At 42.6% G+C, this 14,954-nt stretch overlaps 1 protein-coding gene across 1 annotated transcript in view; it reads right to left on the bottom strand.

The window, feature by feature from the left end:
- SSH1 (slingshot protein phosphatase 1) overlaps positions 1-14,954 on the bottom strand; it is a 52,848-nt gene that overhangs the window by 18,081 nt on the left and 19,813 nt on the right. The window contains exons 3-9 of the mRNA XM_006922180.3: positions 12,510-12,613; positions 8,699-8,763; positions 8,099-8,220; positions 5,915-5,983; positions 4,798-4,863; positions 2,029-2,223; positions 718-811 (exon numbers count right to left, since the gene is read on the bottom strand). Coding sequence (XP_006922242.2) covers positions 718-811; positions 2,029-2,223; positions 4,798-4,863; positions 5,915-5,983; positions 8,099-8,220; positions 8,699-8,763; positions 12,510-12,613 — 715 coding nt within the window. The remainder of the gene's footprint in view (positions 1-717; positions 812-2,028; positions 2,224-4,797; positions 4,864-5,914; positions 5,984-8,098; positions 8,221-8,698; positions 8,764-12,509; positions 12,614-14,954) is intronic.

The following is a 14,954-nucleotide window of genomic DNA, read 5'->3' as shown; positions in this document are numbered from 1 at the left end:
AGTTTATTTCAAACAAGGAATCTGATTCCTATGGGATCTTTTCTCTGAGCTTAAAGCACTCCTACCTTTACAATTCATTGTAATGAAAACCTAAATCAGTTTCACCTTGCTTTGAAAGGTATCACAATATGATGTTTTACATGTATTAATAAAAAAAAGATATATGACTTTTTAAAACGGCCATATCAACCTCTTAGATCTATCCAGTTTAAGCTGCTATTATAATTCACTGCATCCTTTGAAGGAAAATGCATCTGAATAAAGAAAAAAGTGATCCAGAGAAACATCACAAGGCAGATGGAAGGTGGCCCAAGGTTAGAAACTTGCTGATTTAAGTTGTGATCTTGTGGAGAAATAAGAGTTTGCTCTATTTCAAGTAAAACACAAGACAATGGAGGGCAGAGGAGAGGGTGCTAACAGATAAATGCCTCTCAGTGCAATCTACGGGTCTCATGCAATTCTCACCAAAGGTCTTATAGGCTCAGAGAGGTAAGGAAATTTGCCACAAACCTCATAGCTGCTATGTAGCAGGGCTGGATTCAAACTAGGGTATGACTCTAAGGCCTGTGCTCTTCCCACTACAGTAAGTCTTACAGGAAAAAACCCCTGAGAGCTGGAGCACCGATCAGTAAAGATCAGGTACAGGGCGTGCCTCTGCCATGCTCTGGACAAAAAAATGCCGTATGACCTCTGCTAAGAAGGGAAGAGTTTTCTTACTTCTTTGGAGGTCACATTTTCTAGGTCCTGGCTCATCATGATGCTCCGGAGTTTGGCTTTGATGAGGCGCTCAGTCCTCTCTCCTTCGGTTGGCCTGGAAAGAAATGTAGGAAAGTGCAGAACTATAGGAGGCCTGAGGGCAGAGTTTACAGAAACACCTGATGCTCCTGGACTAAACAGAACGTGGCTTGGGCTCACAGAGCTAACTTCTTGGTGTGCGCATCCTCAGCAGGTGTGGAGAGGGACAGAGAAGTCCTGCTCTGTCGTCCAGAACTCCCACAGGAGTCGACAGAGTGCAGCAGATCAAGAGGGCACAGTGGCTGGGACACACGCTCCTTGTTCAGGTCCTGCCAAGTACCAGGCTCTCAGGGCAGGATGAACTGCCAGTGTAACATCGCCACGCCACTGGGTCCTTCAGTCTCTGCTGAGGACGCTGCTGTGTGCTGATCCAGCCTACAGTCCCAGCTACGTCCAGCCCCCATGATGGCCTTCTTAAACAGAACCAAAATCTGTATTTCCCATTAACTTCTACACGTCAACTGTGGTTCTCACTTTAGGGGCCACATGAACCAGGCTAATCCTTCTTCCACATGATACTGTCCCCTGATATGTTCAAAGGCAGCTATCATTTCTCCCCAACCCTCTCATAATTTCTGTGAGACTTCGTATGGCAGGGCTTTGGTCTTGTCCTCATTCAGGCTGCTCCCCTCTGTCCACAGCCCTTTTAAATGCAGTATCCCAGAGGAACGCAACACTCTGAGGTAGTAGGGTCCTAACCAAAAGAAGGGGAGAGCGCTTCCTTCTTCTAGAACTACACTTTAATTTAGTGCGGCCTTCGGCCATGGGACACAGGCCACACAATTACTGTTGCTGCCTTGAAGGCAGGCTTTCCTTGGTCTGTGCTGGTGCTGTTGTTTTGGGACCCAAGGAGCCCGACTCACGTTAATAATACTCCTAAGGGTGGAGGAAGACGCTTTGGACGTCAAGTTACTGCCTGAGAGCTTGTGAAGTATGTGGGCCCCAAGCTCCTTTGGGAATCTGATGGAAGTTACGATGCGGTTCCCCAGAAATGCACACGAACCTAAATTTGTCTTAATTTTAAAAGGGGGATGGTGGTCACAGACCCTTTCCCCAGCCAAAGATTGCCCATGGACAGCAGGTTAGGAACCCCTGCTTGAAATGCTGGTTCAAGGAGAGGTGGCCCTCAATCAAAGAAAGACAGACAAAGTGTGATGCTGTGTAGACGCAGGGCCGGGCCTGGGGTGGGTGAGGGGGTGGAAGTGGGGGTGGGCAAGGAAGTGTGGAACTTACTTGTCAACAAACAGTGCCGGGGAGTCAGGCCGAGTGGACTCCAGGTCCTGCATGGCATTCCACTCGTTGATGCAGCTCTGCTCAGAGCTGATACAACTCTCATAGTAGGTGGCCCAGATGAGAGCCACGCCCCCAGGGAAGTAGTTGTGCCTTCGAGCCACTTCGCAGGCCTTGTGAAGGACCTGCAGGGCAGACCTGGGGTGAGGAGGGGGAGAGGGTCAGGGCAGGCAGGCACAAGGAGTGCTGGGTTTTCCTCTTGACAAAAGGCTTAAAATAAGGTGGGGAAAGGGCTGTTTATCAAGGACTCGCTACTGGGGACTCCCAGCCTGCCAGGTAACACAGCTCTAGCCTCCATGTCATATGTGTTGACCTAAGAACAGACGGAACATCTTTCACCATTCCCAACAAGGAAACAAAAAGACTTCATAACTCTCCCAATCAGGCTGGTTCACATGTTATTTTACAGTCCACTGATTAACTCACAAGAATTAAGATTTACTTCTGAGGTTGTGGTCACCTTGAACAAAGGAACCACAATGAAGCCTAACAATTGGAAGGTAAGAGTTATTACCATGCAGCAGAGACATTTGACTGCATTCTAAATGACTTCATTTCTAACCCCCTCCCAACAACGTTATAATAACTCAGATGCTTAGATTTCCCAAGGAAATGAATTCTAAAAACTCATTTTAATATAGAAACTAACTGAATAGGTTTGGGAAGGCAGAGTGGGGTAGAAGAAACAACATTAAAAATGTATATCGTAATGGTCAATTCCGTTCCTGTTTTACTTCTTTTTTACAAAAATATAGACTGAAAATACAGAATGAATGAGGTATCAATGAAGGGAGGAAGAGTGAAGCCCTAGATGGAGGGAGAGTTATCAGAGAAGTGCTCAGCAACGGAATAAAAACCACTGCAATCCATGTCACTTTTCCCGATGGTACATATTTGTCCTATCTCTAGGCTGACTGAAGGAACAAACTTGAGCTGAATACTTACTAAATTTAGTTCTAGTTCTGAAGTTTTATAAAAACACGTGGGCCTATTTTTTACTTGCCTATAGAGAAAGGGATTTAAAAAAATCATCCAAGGACACACAGAAATATCTGAGACATCTAGATATGATCCTGAATTGACTGGAGTGTAAAAATGAAGCACAATATTAATTTGTGGTCCATGGGAGAATTCTGCAGAACTCTCTACGTCCCAGAGAAAAGAGTAATTATTTCAAAACACTGGACATAACTCTTCTCATTTGATACCAGCAGCTTTCTCCCAAGTCTTTTCAAGATTACTGAAGAGACACTTCTGAGTTTGATGTGTGAGCGGTTTGTGCAACCCTCCAAGGACAAGGACAAGGACAAGGAAGGCTCTAAGATGGGTGTGCAGGGTTCAGAGAAGCTCCAGACATGACCTAGTTAACTTGATACAGCCTTGACCCACAGTGACCTCATTCCCAAAGCAGAGTATCCAAGGAGGCCCTACCCCTACCCAGGCCCTTGCATGCTACAGTCAGTATCCCATAGCCTGGTGCCCTGTAAGAATGCCTTCCCAGCACCCTTCCGTACAATATGACTTTGTTTTGTGTTTTTGGCCACCTCCCTCTACAGACTTTAAACTCCACAAGGATAAGAATTATGTCTGTTTTATGCCTCCCAGATGCATAGTGCCTACCACAGTACCCTTCCCTTCATAGAGCAAAGTGAATGCCTATTGTGTACCAGGTGCAATGAGTAATTGAATTTATGCTAGAATGACATTTGTCGGGAGGAACTGCACATATGTAAAACAACACGCTTTAAAAACAACAAAAATCAATCAAAATAAAAAGTGACCGAAGGACACACTAGACATTTCTCCAAAGAAGATATACGAATGGCCAAAAAGCACATGAAAAATGATGCTCAACATTAATTAATTAGGGAAACGCAAATCAAAACCATAATGAGATACCACTTCATATCCATTAGGGTGGCTATATGAAAAAAAAAAAAAAAAGACTAGGATGTGGAGAAATTGGAATCTTTGTGCACTGCTGGTGGGAGTGTAAAATGGTATAGTTGCTGTGGAAAACAGTTTGGTGGGTCCTCAAAAAGTTAAACATAGAATTACCATATGATCTAGAAATTCCACTCCTAGGTATATACCCAAAAGAAATGAAAGCAGGGACTTAAACAGATACTTTGTTCAGCAATGTTCACAGCAGCTCTATTCACAATAGCCAAACGGTGGTAACAACTCAAAAGTCTATCAACAAATGAATGGATAAACAAAAAGTGGTATATCTATATAATGAAGTATTACTCAGTCTTAAAAAGGAATGAAATTCTGACATATGCTACAGCATGGATGAACCCTGAAAGCATTATGCTAAAGGAATGATGCCAGATACAGGAGGACAAGTATGATTCCACGTACGTGAAGGATCTAGAATAGGCATAGAGATGGGAAGTAGAATGGTGATTGCCACAGCTGGGGGGTAGGGAATAGGGAGTAAGTGTTTAAATGGGTACAGAGTTTCTGTTTGGGCTGATGGAAAAGTTCTAGAGATGGATGGTGGTGATGGCTGCACAATACTGTTAATGTACTTAATGTCATTGAATTGTACATAAAATGGTAAAATGGTAAATTTTGTTTTGTATATTTTTCCATACACACAAAATAAATGCACCTAAATAGGCTTCTAAGCAGAAGGGGTTTTTCTAGTCATGCTGTCAGCTAGGAAAATATTTCTAAGGAGTTAAAAGTCCCTAAAACCACACTTACCACATGGCCTGGACAGATACGGGCTTGAAGACGTGCATCCTTCCTGCTGTGCTGACGCTGAATCCACTGGGAATGAAAAACAAGGAAGAAAGATACCGTGGAAGGAAATCAGACCCTCTAATCACATCACTGCAAGATGATGGGGGCAGGCCAACTGTGGACACCCTCAGGACAACTGTGTCACATGCTGTCTGATGAGGGACAATAGGCCCACTGCATCAGAGATAGGGGCAGACGCAAAAACCAACCAACAAACAAATAAATAGGCTCTCAAATGTGGAAGGCTTGTTTCTAAGCCAGCAATGCAAGGTCTACCAAAAACTGAACCCAGCAAAGGGTTTGAAGAAATGACAGCATTTGACACCATCTTGTTTACGTTCCTGCATAGATAATATATTAATAGGAAATAAAATTTTAAAAAGAAAAAAGAAAACTATAATCCTACCTCATCAAAAAATCAAATTTTTATTTTTCTCTCCCAGCTCTATCTATGAGGCAACATAACTTTTACTGTTAGAATCCTAGTGTAGGGACAATTTCCTATTCTGCTTCCTTCCACTCATTACAGAACACGCAGATTTCCCCTTAGGAGCAAACATATGCAAAACTCAGATGGCCCTTCATCTCTTATGTACCTGCCCAGGACAAACTAAATGATTCCTCCCCTGCAGCCCCCAAAGTGGCACTCGAAACACAGTTGGTTGTACCTATCAGTTGTATGTCTTTTCCTGCACCCCCAAAGACTGAGAGCTCCTGCTATGTCACATTTATCTGTAAACTTTCAGGGACCAGCCCCAAATGGAGGGCACATAGGGAGTATTCATTCGATAAGTCAAAGTAAATAAATGAATGTCAGTTTACCGCTGTTCTTGAACTTCATTCAGCAGTGGATCTTCTGTAATATGCTTCCATTGATACTTCATGACCCAAACTCCCTTACATAATGCCTGGAATGTGCCCTTCCTTATATGGCTCACTGGGGGGACTATATTATTTCCCCTGATTAATAAACATGTTGCACACATAATTCTATTGCAAATGATTACGCAATGATGCCCCAACCAACTTGTGTTTCAGGGTCTACAGTGATTAAAAGAATCCTTTAAAAAGATCTTACCCGTCACCATCAAGGTGGATCTTCGTGTCGCTCCACAGTCTGAGAACCATCCCAATGGTACAGCTTTTACTACATGTGAGGAAAGAGAAGACATCTAGAGTTAGAATCCACCCTCCTACACACAATCTTTCCTCTCTGTGTCTTCACCCAGCCCATCCAGCTCACCCAGCCCATCCAGCCTGACCTGGGTCTGGCTGCTGGGTGTGTATCTGGGAGAAACTCCGAGGCTGTCTTTAGGGACTGTTCACCACTGAAATCTACAAGCCAGGGGTCTGGGATGGCCCTGCTAGAGAGAGTCACCAGTGACCCTGCTTGGAGACATGACCCCACTATTTGGTACGGTTGCAGCTCCATAAACGCCAGGTCTCAGCTGCAGCTCTCAGGGGACAAGGAATAACCAGCTGACCAAACGCCCTCACTGCAGCAAGGGTGAAGCCGCCAATGGCTGGCACACTCCTGGAACAAGGCCACATGCACTCTGGGGGACACAACAGGCGCATACTGGAAGCCAACCCCAGCCTCCTGTCCTGAGGTGATGGGGAGGGGAGCATGCCAACACCATTACTGAAGTTCATGTCTGGGTATCTGTTTCTGTACCTTTTATGCAGCTGCCATTTTAAAAACTAGCTTAATCTACTTTTATTTTGCCCATCATAACAGTAAAACGATATTTTAGAGACTGGAGTGGCTGAAACACACAGAGGGAAAGAAAGGGCTTTATCAGAGAGGCTCCTCAGATTATTATGAAAATTCTTCAGGCGTTTAAAAAGAGTCGGTGAAGCTGCTGTAACTGTGCCAAGGCCAGCTCAACAACCTCCAGGGATCTCGAGCTAACATCTCTGCTACCACTTAACAGTTCCCCCAGGGAGTAATGTTACGAGCCTGTGACTCTGCAAACAGGGAGCTCTGGACCCACACAACAGCTCTTCCTCCAGAGCTTCTGTGACCAGGCTAAGCTCTTCCATCCTCTCCTTCTGTAGCTGTGGGGCAGGTAGCTTCAAGCCCCTTAGGTAAAATTAAACTAAGCCTTTCATGTGAGGTCAATTCTCAGGTACAAACCTGCAGTCCTACCCATCCTTGATAGGCTAATTACGTTTCTTCTGCAGAGCTACAAAAGACAATTTATGATGAGACTCAGAGCTCCTGGCTGTGTCAGTACTAGGACAAGGCAAGGAGGGGACCCCTCAGAGACCAAAGCCAACATACCCGTACTCTTGAACTTGCCCAAGTGCGCACTTGTCCTTGGCTTAGCCACTACACGCTCCAGAGGCCTTCGGGATGGGCCCTCAACGCCCAGCCCTCTCCTGTGTTCCCATGACACCCCTGTGCATCTATCACTGAGCCCATCACCCCAGCATCTGGTTATGGCTCTCTTCCTCACTAAGCTTATAGGCTCTCTGATGTCAAGAACTGTGTATACTGTGGCTTCTTTGTTTACCTGGGCCTAGCCTATTGCGTCATACACAGGAGAATGCAAATAAAGTGTTTGCTTAATGAATTAGTACATTAATGAATGATGACTAAAGGGAGTCCATTTAATCCGGTTTTAACAAATCCAGCCTTTGCAGTGATCTCACACGCATTAACTTATCTTAGGTAAGGAGAGCCGTTCACCCTCACTTCACACACATAACAGGGTCTATGATGTAACTGACTTGGCCAATAGTTATTAGGAAATTCCAAACCTCTCTTCAAGCCTCTGACCCAGGACCTGTCAATAAGTATTTGGGAATCCATGGGATAGCAATACTGGATAAGGTACTTGATACAATGTCAACCAATCCCATATTTCTTATATGGGCCCGTGTGCCTGGAAGGCGTCCTCCTTGCTTCACTGAACTGGCTTCTACTTTCACTTGGCTGTTCACTACAGCCATTGCCTCCTCTGGGAAGCCCTCCTGGCTAAGGTGCCTTCTGGTAGAGCACCCCCAATAACACCTAATGTTAAAGCTCTAAGCACAGCATAACTTTTCTATCCTGTCAGTAGACCCTGAGCTCTCTGAGAGCAGAGACTGGCTCGAACACGGCGTTCAGTACACAAGAGCTAAAATGGCAACTTCTACTGTCCTCAGCACTGGATCACCCCAGCTGCCTACCAGCCGCCACACACCGCACCGTCATCTCCCACGGACACGGCGCCATGGAAATCTTTTGCCTGCGCAACCCCTGTCCCCTTAGACTCACCTTTCCTTACTGGAGAAGTCGACTCCCAGCAAGATACTCTCCTCTGTGTCCTGGCGACCACTGCTGTCCACCACCACCATGTACCGGACACGCTCCGCCCAGGCACTCTCCAAGCGCACGGCCTGGACAAACAGATGCTTTCACTGGGCTGCCTTCCCAGGCCATACCCCACCTGCTTCACGGAACCAAATTAAAGGACTTCTGTTTTCTACCTTTCCCTCTGTGAGTTTAACAATTAACATGAGATCCTAAGGCACAGGGGCCATGTCTCATTTATATCCCCAACTCGAAGGGCACTGCCTGGCTCAAAGAAGAACTGCCACCCCCGCCCCCTGAATTTTGTTAAATGGGTAAATAAAATCCAGAGAATGAAGATTCTGACCTAGCACAGACAGACATTGAGTCCTGAAACATCCCTTCCCTGGAGCTTTGGGGTACTAAGGGGCAAACCTGGCTTCGGCTTTTGTGAACAATTTGGGAAATTTTGCTAGCAGTAAAAACTCACACCCCCTACCCCTGTATGTACCCATTGCTCATGAATAATTCCCTACCAAATTTCACAATTAAAAATTAAAACTTGCCACTCTCATCTCTTCTTACCAGCTTGATTCTATCTTCACAACGCAGAAGGTTGATCATTACTTGAAGATGTTGGGGCAAGTCACCTATTGGACCAATGAAGAAAGTTTTAAAAGGTCATCCACTTACTTTCTAAGCAGAAACCTATGAGGCTGATTTTAAGGGCCTGAGAGAAGACATAAATGTTAAAATTCCTCTACCTATACCACGGGAGAAACATCAGAACTACTTGAAGTCTTGACTTGTCTTATTCCACTCCTGAAATGTATAATGAGGATGAGTGAGACAGAGGATACTGCCACGTTTTCAAAAGTCACTTTTATTTTCTGAAATATTTGCAAGGTGGGGTTTTAAATACAAACTCTGGCAAATACAGGCAATCCTAGAGAAGAAATATTATTAAATTCAAGGAAATATCACTTTGCAGGGTGGGACAGCAGCAACTACAGACATGGCTTCTGAAACGGGATTTGCTAGGAGTCGGTCTGAAAGAGAAAGCACTGGGGGTGACTTCCTCATTTTCTGTAAGAGATAGATGTTACTTCCACAACCAGGAGGGGAAATGCTTATGCGACTCTATAGATAGCAAGTACATGCTGAGTGCCCAGAGAAATAATTTGGATAACACGGCAATGTTATTTTCTCTTTTCTTTCTAAAAATTACACCCCACCTCCCACCCTGGTTTTTTAAGAGGCAGTAATCTAGAGCCAGGCTTCAAACTTCTCTGAGTGGCCCCACTATCCAGGGGGTGCCTCTGGACTGCAGTGAGGGGAGGCAAGTTTCTCCCAGGTGGTGAGTCATGCAGGTGAGTCATGGCCATGCAGGTTCAACCTAACTGAAGAAGACCTGTGCCCTCCAGGCCCCCATAACTGAGCTTTATAATTAGTAAGTTGCAAGTGTGACTAACACTGCTTTTTCCCTCGTTTATACATTTAAAAAAATGTTTACAGAAACGAACTCATAGAGAACAAATTGATGGCTGCCAGATAGGAGGGGGGTTGGGTGCTGAATGAAAAACGAGAAGGGATCAAGATGTACAAATTGCCAGTTATAAAAACAGTTTTGGGGATGTAAAGTACAGCACAGGGAGTATAGTCAATAATATTGTAATAACTATGTATGGTATCAGGCGGCACTAGACTTATAAGGGGGATGACTTTGTAACTACTATATTGTACACCTGAAACTAATATAATATTGTATGTCAACGGTAATCAAAAAAAAATTTAATTGTTTGCATGAGTTTCTTTCTGAAGAAAAGGTTCATCTGTAAAGATACTGGTCTAGGAAAGTACAAGGAATGACTCATAGAAAATCTGTATAAATTTCAATTTGTGCAACATTCTAATAGAAATAGAATTATCTTTTTTGAAAAAAATTATCCTATAGATCATAATTAGAAACCCAGAAGGATCAATACATTGTATTCATTCCTTTTGCAAAAGTATCTTTTAAATTTTAGGGCAGACTGACGTATGATGTCCAAATAGTACTTCCTGCCTCAGAGAGGAATCAGGTCGTTACAAAGTTGTCCCTCTTGTCTGTTCTATCTATCACAGGATTCCACAGTGTGCATACAACACCTGACATTGGCACCACTTTCTATAAGGAATGACTTGGAGGTCAGGATTCATGTTAAAGAAGGACACAAAGTTCTCCGTCCCCTTCCTCTACCTAACAAAACCCTGTAGTGTCCACTAATGCTATACAACCACCACAACTGGTTCTTGGCTTGCCTGGGCCCCACCGCCATCCACTCTGAGTCACTGAAGCATACAGATAAAGCGAAAAACAGCTGCCTATCTGAGGAGTGCCTAAATGAAAGGGCTATTTTCCACAAAGATCAACTCCTGTCAGTGGGATTGCCTGTGGAGATGTGGAATTGCTGACAGACAGAAATCCTGCCCCTGGCCTTGCGTCCACACACAGTCTCTACATATTCAAGTGTTCACTAAGCACTTGCAAAAAAAAAAAAAAAAGAAAAAAAAAATCAGAGAACATAAGCCTAAAGTAGAGGCCCCAGCAAGAGTCACAGACTGACTGGACTGGCTGAGAGGAACGGAATTACTTTTATACAGACAGAATTAACCCTCAGCTGTACTCAGCTCTGCATGGTGATTACTGACGGGACTGTGGGTTGTCCACGGGACGATAACTCTAGAAAAAAAGGAACTGACATAAAGTCTAGTCTGTGCCTGCCCCAAGGTCATTTACTGAGAGTCCTTGGATGGTCAGCAGTCCCTCTGCCTCTGTGCGCTCACTGGCAGTACAGACTGCAGAGGCAGAAGAGCCGACAAAGCCAGTGGCTTTCTTCCTACTCTCATGTACATTCGAGAGATGCATGAACCAGTCTGGCTTAGGGTTTTTACAAAATGGTTTTGCACTTACTTCTCCAAGCTCTCACACAGTATGAAAATATTGTTTGATTTCGAGGATGGAGACATTTTACACTTAGTGAACAAAGCTTGAGCATTTGCTTTGTTGTACGTGTTATGGGTAAGACATAAACAATGGTTAAATTCCTAACAGAACAAAAATGTTAGCAGATTCAAGAATAAGGTTCTCTTTATAGTTTTGTACTAGACATCACTGTAGTAATAATTATAGCTATCATTCACGGAGTGCCTACAAGGAAGTAAATATGCTACTCTGCCTAAATTTTAAGTTCCATATCATCTGAGATACCAGTATGTGGTGCCCATTGCAAAGATTATGAGGCTCAGAGGTTGACTACGACGGCACAGGAAGTTACAGAACTGGAACCAGAAGCCGGGTTTGTTCTGGCTCCAAAGCACATATTCTTGCCCTAAACCACACTCCTTTCTTGTGCAGGACGATTATTTTCTTAGCTTAAAACAGACTTAAACCTTGATTATAAATATCACTATGTGAAAATATTGATTGAGTCTTGGTGTTTGCTATAAATTGTAAGATATGAAATTCTAACCTAGGCACCTGGCTTCAAAATGAGGCTGGATGACTTGAGGTGGGACAAACGAAATGATCAAGGTGACAAGAAAACTGGCCCCAATTGCTAGGTGCTTTCACCTGTTGTTCTGAGAGTCAGAGGCCTTTCCAGCTCACAGTCAAACATATGCCACCCATCCAAGAAGTGCCTGGCGAGGCTACCCATGTATTACAAAGATGAACCTATGAGCAAATGTTTTCTGATTTCAACTTTCCAAATTTTCAGAATCAAGTCGCCTAGGAAAACCAGTCTTATTAGTTTATAGGCATTTCCTATTTGTTTGCCTTTGGACCTAAATTAACATGAGGTCTGATCCTCACTTTATCACTTCTGTCTACTTCTCAAAACCAAATCCGCCATTAAAATAAAAAAGACTTCTCATCTCAGTGCATGCTAAAGGCTCATGAAGAAAATCTCCAAACGAAGAGTTTTCCAAATGCTTGGAGAAATGACAGTGTCCCCAGGTTTGGTACATAGCACTGCAAGGTGGCTGTTTTCAAGCAGACAACTTCTGGCTATAATGTGTTGTGGTACATTTGTTAAAAAGTCAATCTATAACTCAAAATCTGCTGGTAACGGATAAATTGTGAGTAGGGAATTTTTACATCCAAACAGAACACTGCTGCTGACAGCCTTACTTCTTATGCAGACACATATGATCAAAAGGGTCACTTGCTCCCCGCGCTACCTGGAAAACATGCATGGCCTGCCTGCTCAAGAAAAGAGTTTCGACCTGTACGTCGTTACAAACCTGGTTTTGCTATTTCTCTGGACTTGAAAACAAACATTTAGCTCGCCACCAGTAATGGAAGATTCCTCTAGTTGCACAGGAAATAAGTTCCAATGTAAGAACATCAATTTACCTGCATGCTTATGGGGATGCTGAAGACTTCGCTGGCCTTGAGGGCTGTTTCCCTGTTGTAAGAAGAGGGCTGCTCCTTTCACCATGAAAAAGCTCTCACTTAAGCTAGAAAGAATAAAACCAGAACACGGTTAGGCTGCAATTGTGAGAGGAAAATGGGCAAAGACATGCTGCAGAGGAAAAGCTCGAGTGTGGACAAATGGCATGTAAAATTCAAATGAGATAAAACAGCTTTTAGAACTATTTCACATAGTATTCTTCCCAAACCTTTGATACAAGCTTGCTAAGGAGAGTTAGCGTGATGAAATAATGCTTCTGCTGAAACACCCAAGGTTCTATGTGGGCTCCTCCAGGGCCAAGAGTTCCTCCCTGCAGGATACTGTAAAGGGATCTCACTGTTGTACCATAGCTTCTAAATCTAATCAGAGAGGCCGACACTCTGATTAGAATGGGCGTGATTCATTTTGTGAATTTTTCTTACTCTTGCTGTTGATCTGTTTCTAACTCCCTGACTTTTAACAACCTCATGGCTTCCTGGTGCCTGCCTTTGATGGAATACAAGGAAGAAGAAATTATACTTTCACTATTTATTTGCATCTTAAGAAAAGTGGATAGCTGTTGACTTGTGATTTAACTTAGTCAAGGTTACTGTGCCCACTACTGTTTATAGAAAACCTTAAGTCGACCCAATGAATTTCTCAGCAAAATGAATCTTTGGCCTTTCTTTATTTTAGCTATCAATAACATTTATATTAAACCTGCGACTTTAAAAATTGCAATTAAAATTTTTTTCACTTTCATGATTAGGCCATCAAAAAAAAATCTTTATGCAGAAATTAAGACTATCCATTGAAAAACTATAATTAGCTATTGTTGCTAATTATTCAAAAATACCACCAACTCTGAAAGTTACCCATAAAATATACCAAAATTATTAACAGTGTTTTTTTGGGAGTTGGACTACCTATGATCATCTTTCTACCTCCTAGTATCTTCTGAATCTTCTTGAGCAAATATTAACTTTGTTAAATGATTATTTTTTGAGCAATCTATTGAGCAAATATTAACTTTGTTAAATGATTATTTTTTTTTATTTTCAAAGTAATACAAACCATACACTAGATGTTATAATGAAAAACACATCTTATTTTTACTAATTTTGTGAAAAAGATCTCAATTTAAGTTTTAGGGAACTGTAAAAATCAGTAATTCTCTCTTGAACAACCAATTAACATATAAATGATTCAAAGGGAAACTCTCCAAGAAAAAGCAGTACTTTTTTTGTTTTAACAGAAAGCAAATCAATTCCTGATACAAATACAAGAACATTTTCTACAATATAATAAAGCAAGATCACCTTTGCCCCAGATATCTAATGATAATGGTTAAAGTTCTAATTCTAGAATAAAAAACTCTGCTAAGTCTAATATATAACTCTAGGTACTAAGAAAATGCAGCAAGCAAACTAGCATTTAAGTCAGCAGCTCCTGGAATCAGAATAATGGTTATCTTCTCGAATATCAAGTCCACAATAAAATCTATTATTTTCCTAATTGAATTCCCATGCTAAAAATAGTGATTGCTCAAATATCAAATAAGGCTTAGTTAGTTCTGCCTTTCTTATCCGGGCCTTTGAATTATTGATAACTGGCATTACAGATTTCACAAATACTTTACATCCGTACGACACTTCTTCATGTATTATCGCAAATGAACTGCCAAGTTATCCTTTCCCGTCTATTAGTCACGTGTTTGTGCTGCAAGTTTCAAGTGCTGAGAAGCCCAGGATTATAAATAATGGAAGAAATGAGAGCACCCTTTCTTTGCGGTCTCACTCTCACCCATGGAAGGCAAGAAGCTCTTTAGCACTCATCTGGCCAACTTAAAATCCAGGTTATCTTATTTTAGCAGGCTGCAGAATCACCGGACACTTTTCTACCCTTAAAACTTGTCACCCTCTCCTTTAAAATTTTACAATCAAGTTTGTTTTCAGAACTATTCTGTTTTAGACACAGATCACTTAACCACTTATTTGCGTCAAAATTTGAAAGAGCTGCCCAAGGGACTCCAAAATCCAGGAAATTTAAAACAACAATCACTTTATCAAAGCAGGCGAAGACATCAGCTTCTTTTGTTCATAAATTTAAAAAAAAAAAAAAAAAAGGGAAAAAAATATCCATACTGACCAGAAACCAGAGCACTCTGGAAACAGCCAGCCATTATCGGTGACCTTTGCCTTGAAAATCATGGGCAAAAATTCCCTTGGTTTCCCTTACACTTCCTTTGGAAAAAAAGGAGAACAATGCAAAAGAATAGGCTGGTTTTGTCCCGTGATCACTGACAAGGCCAGTTGTTCCTCAGTGTTCTTGAGACTGATGAAAACTCAGAGCCTTCCATCTACACATGAAGTTGCGGGGAGCGGAGCAATATGCCTGAGGCCCAAGAT

This window comes from Pteropus alecto, unplaced genomic scaffold (assembly GCF_000325575.1).
Source record: "Pteropus alecto unplaced genomic scaffold, ASM32557v1 scaffold259, whole genome shotgun sequence".
In the NCBI taxonomy this organism is placed as follows: Eukaryota; Metazoa; Chordata; class Mammalia; order Chiroptera; family Pteropodidae; genus Pteropus; species Pteropus alecto.
Note: the sequence above shows the minus strand (reverse complement) of the source record. Positions and strands in the feature narration are given on the sequence as shown.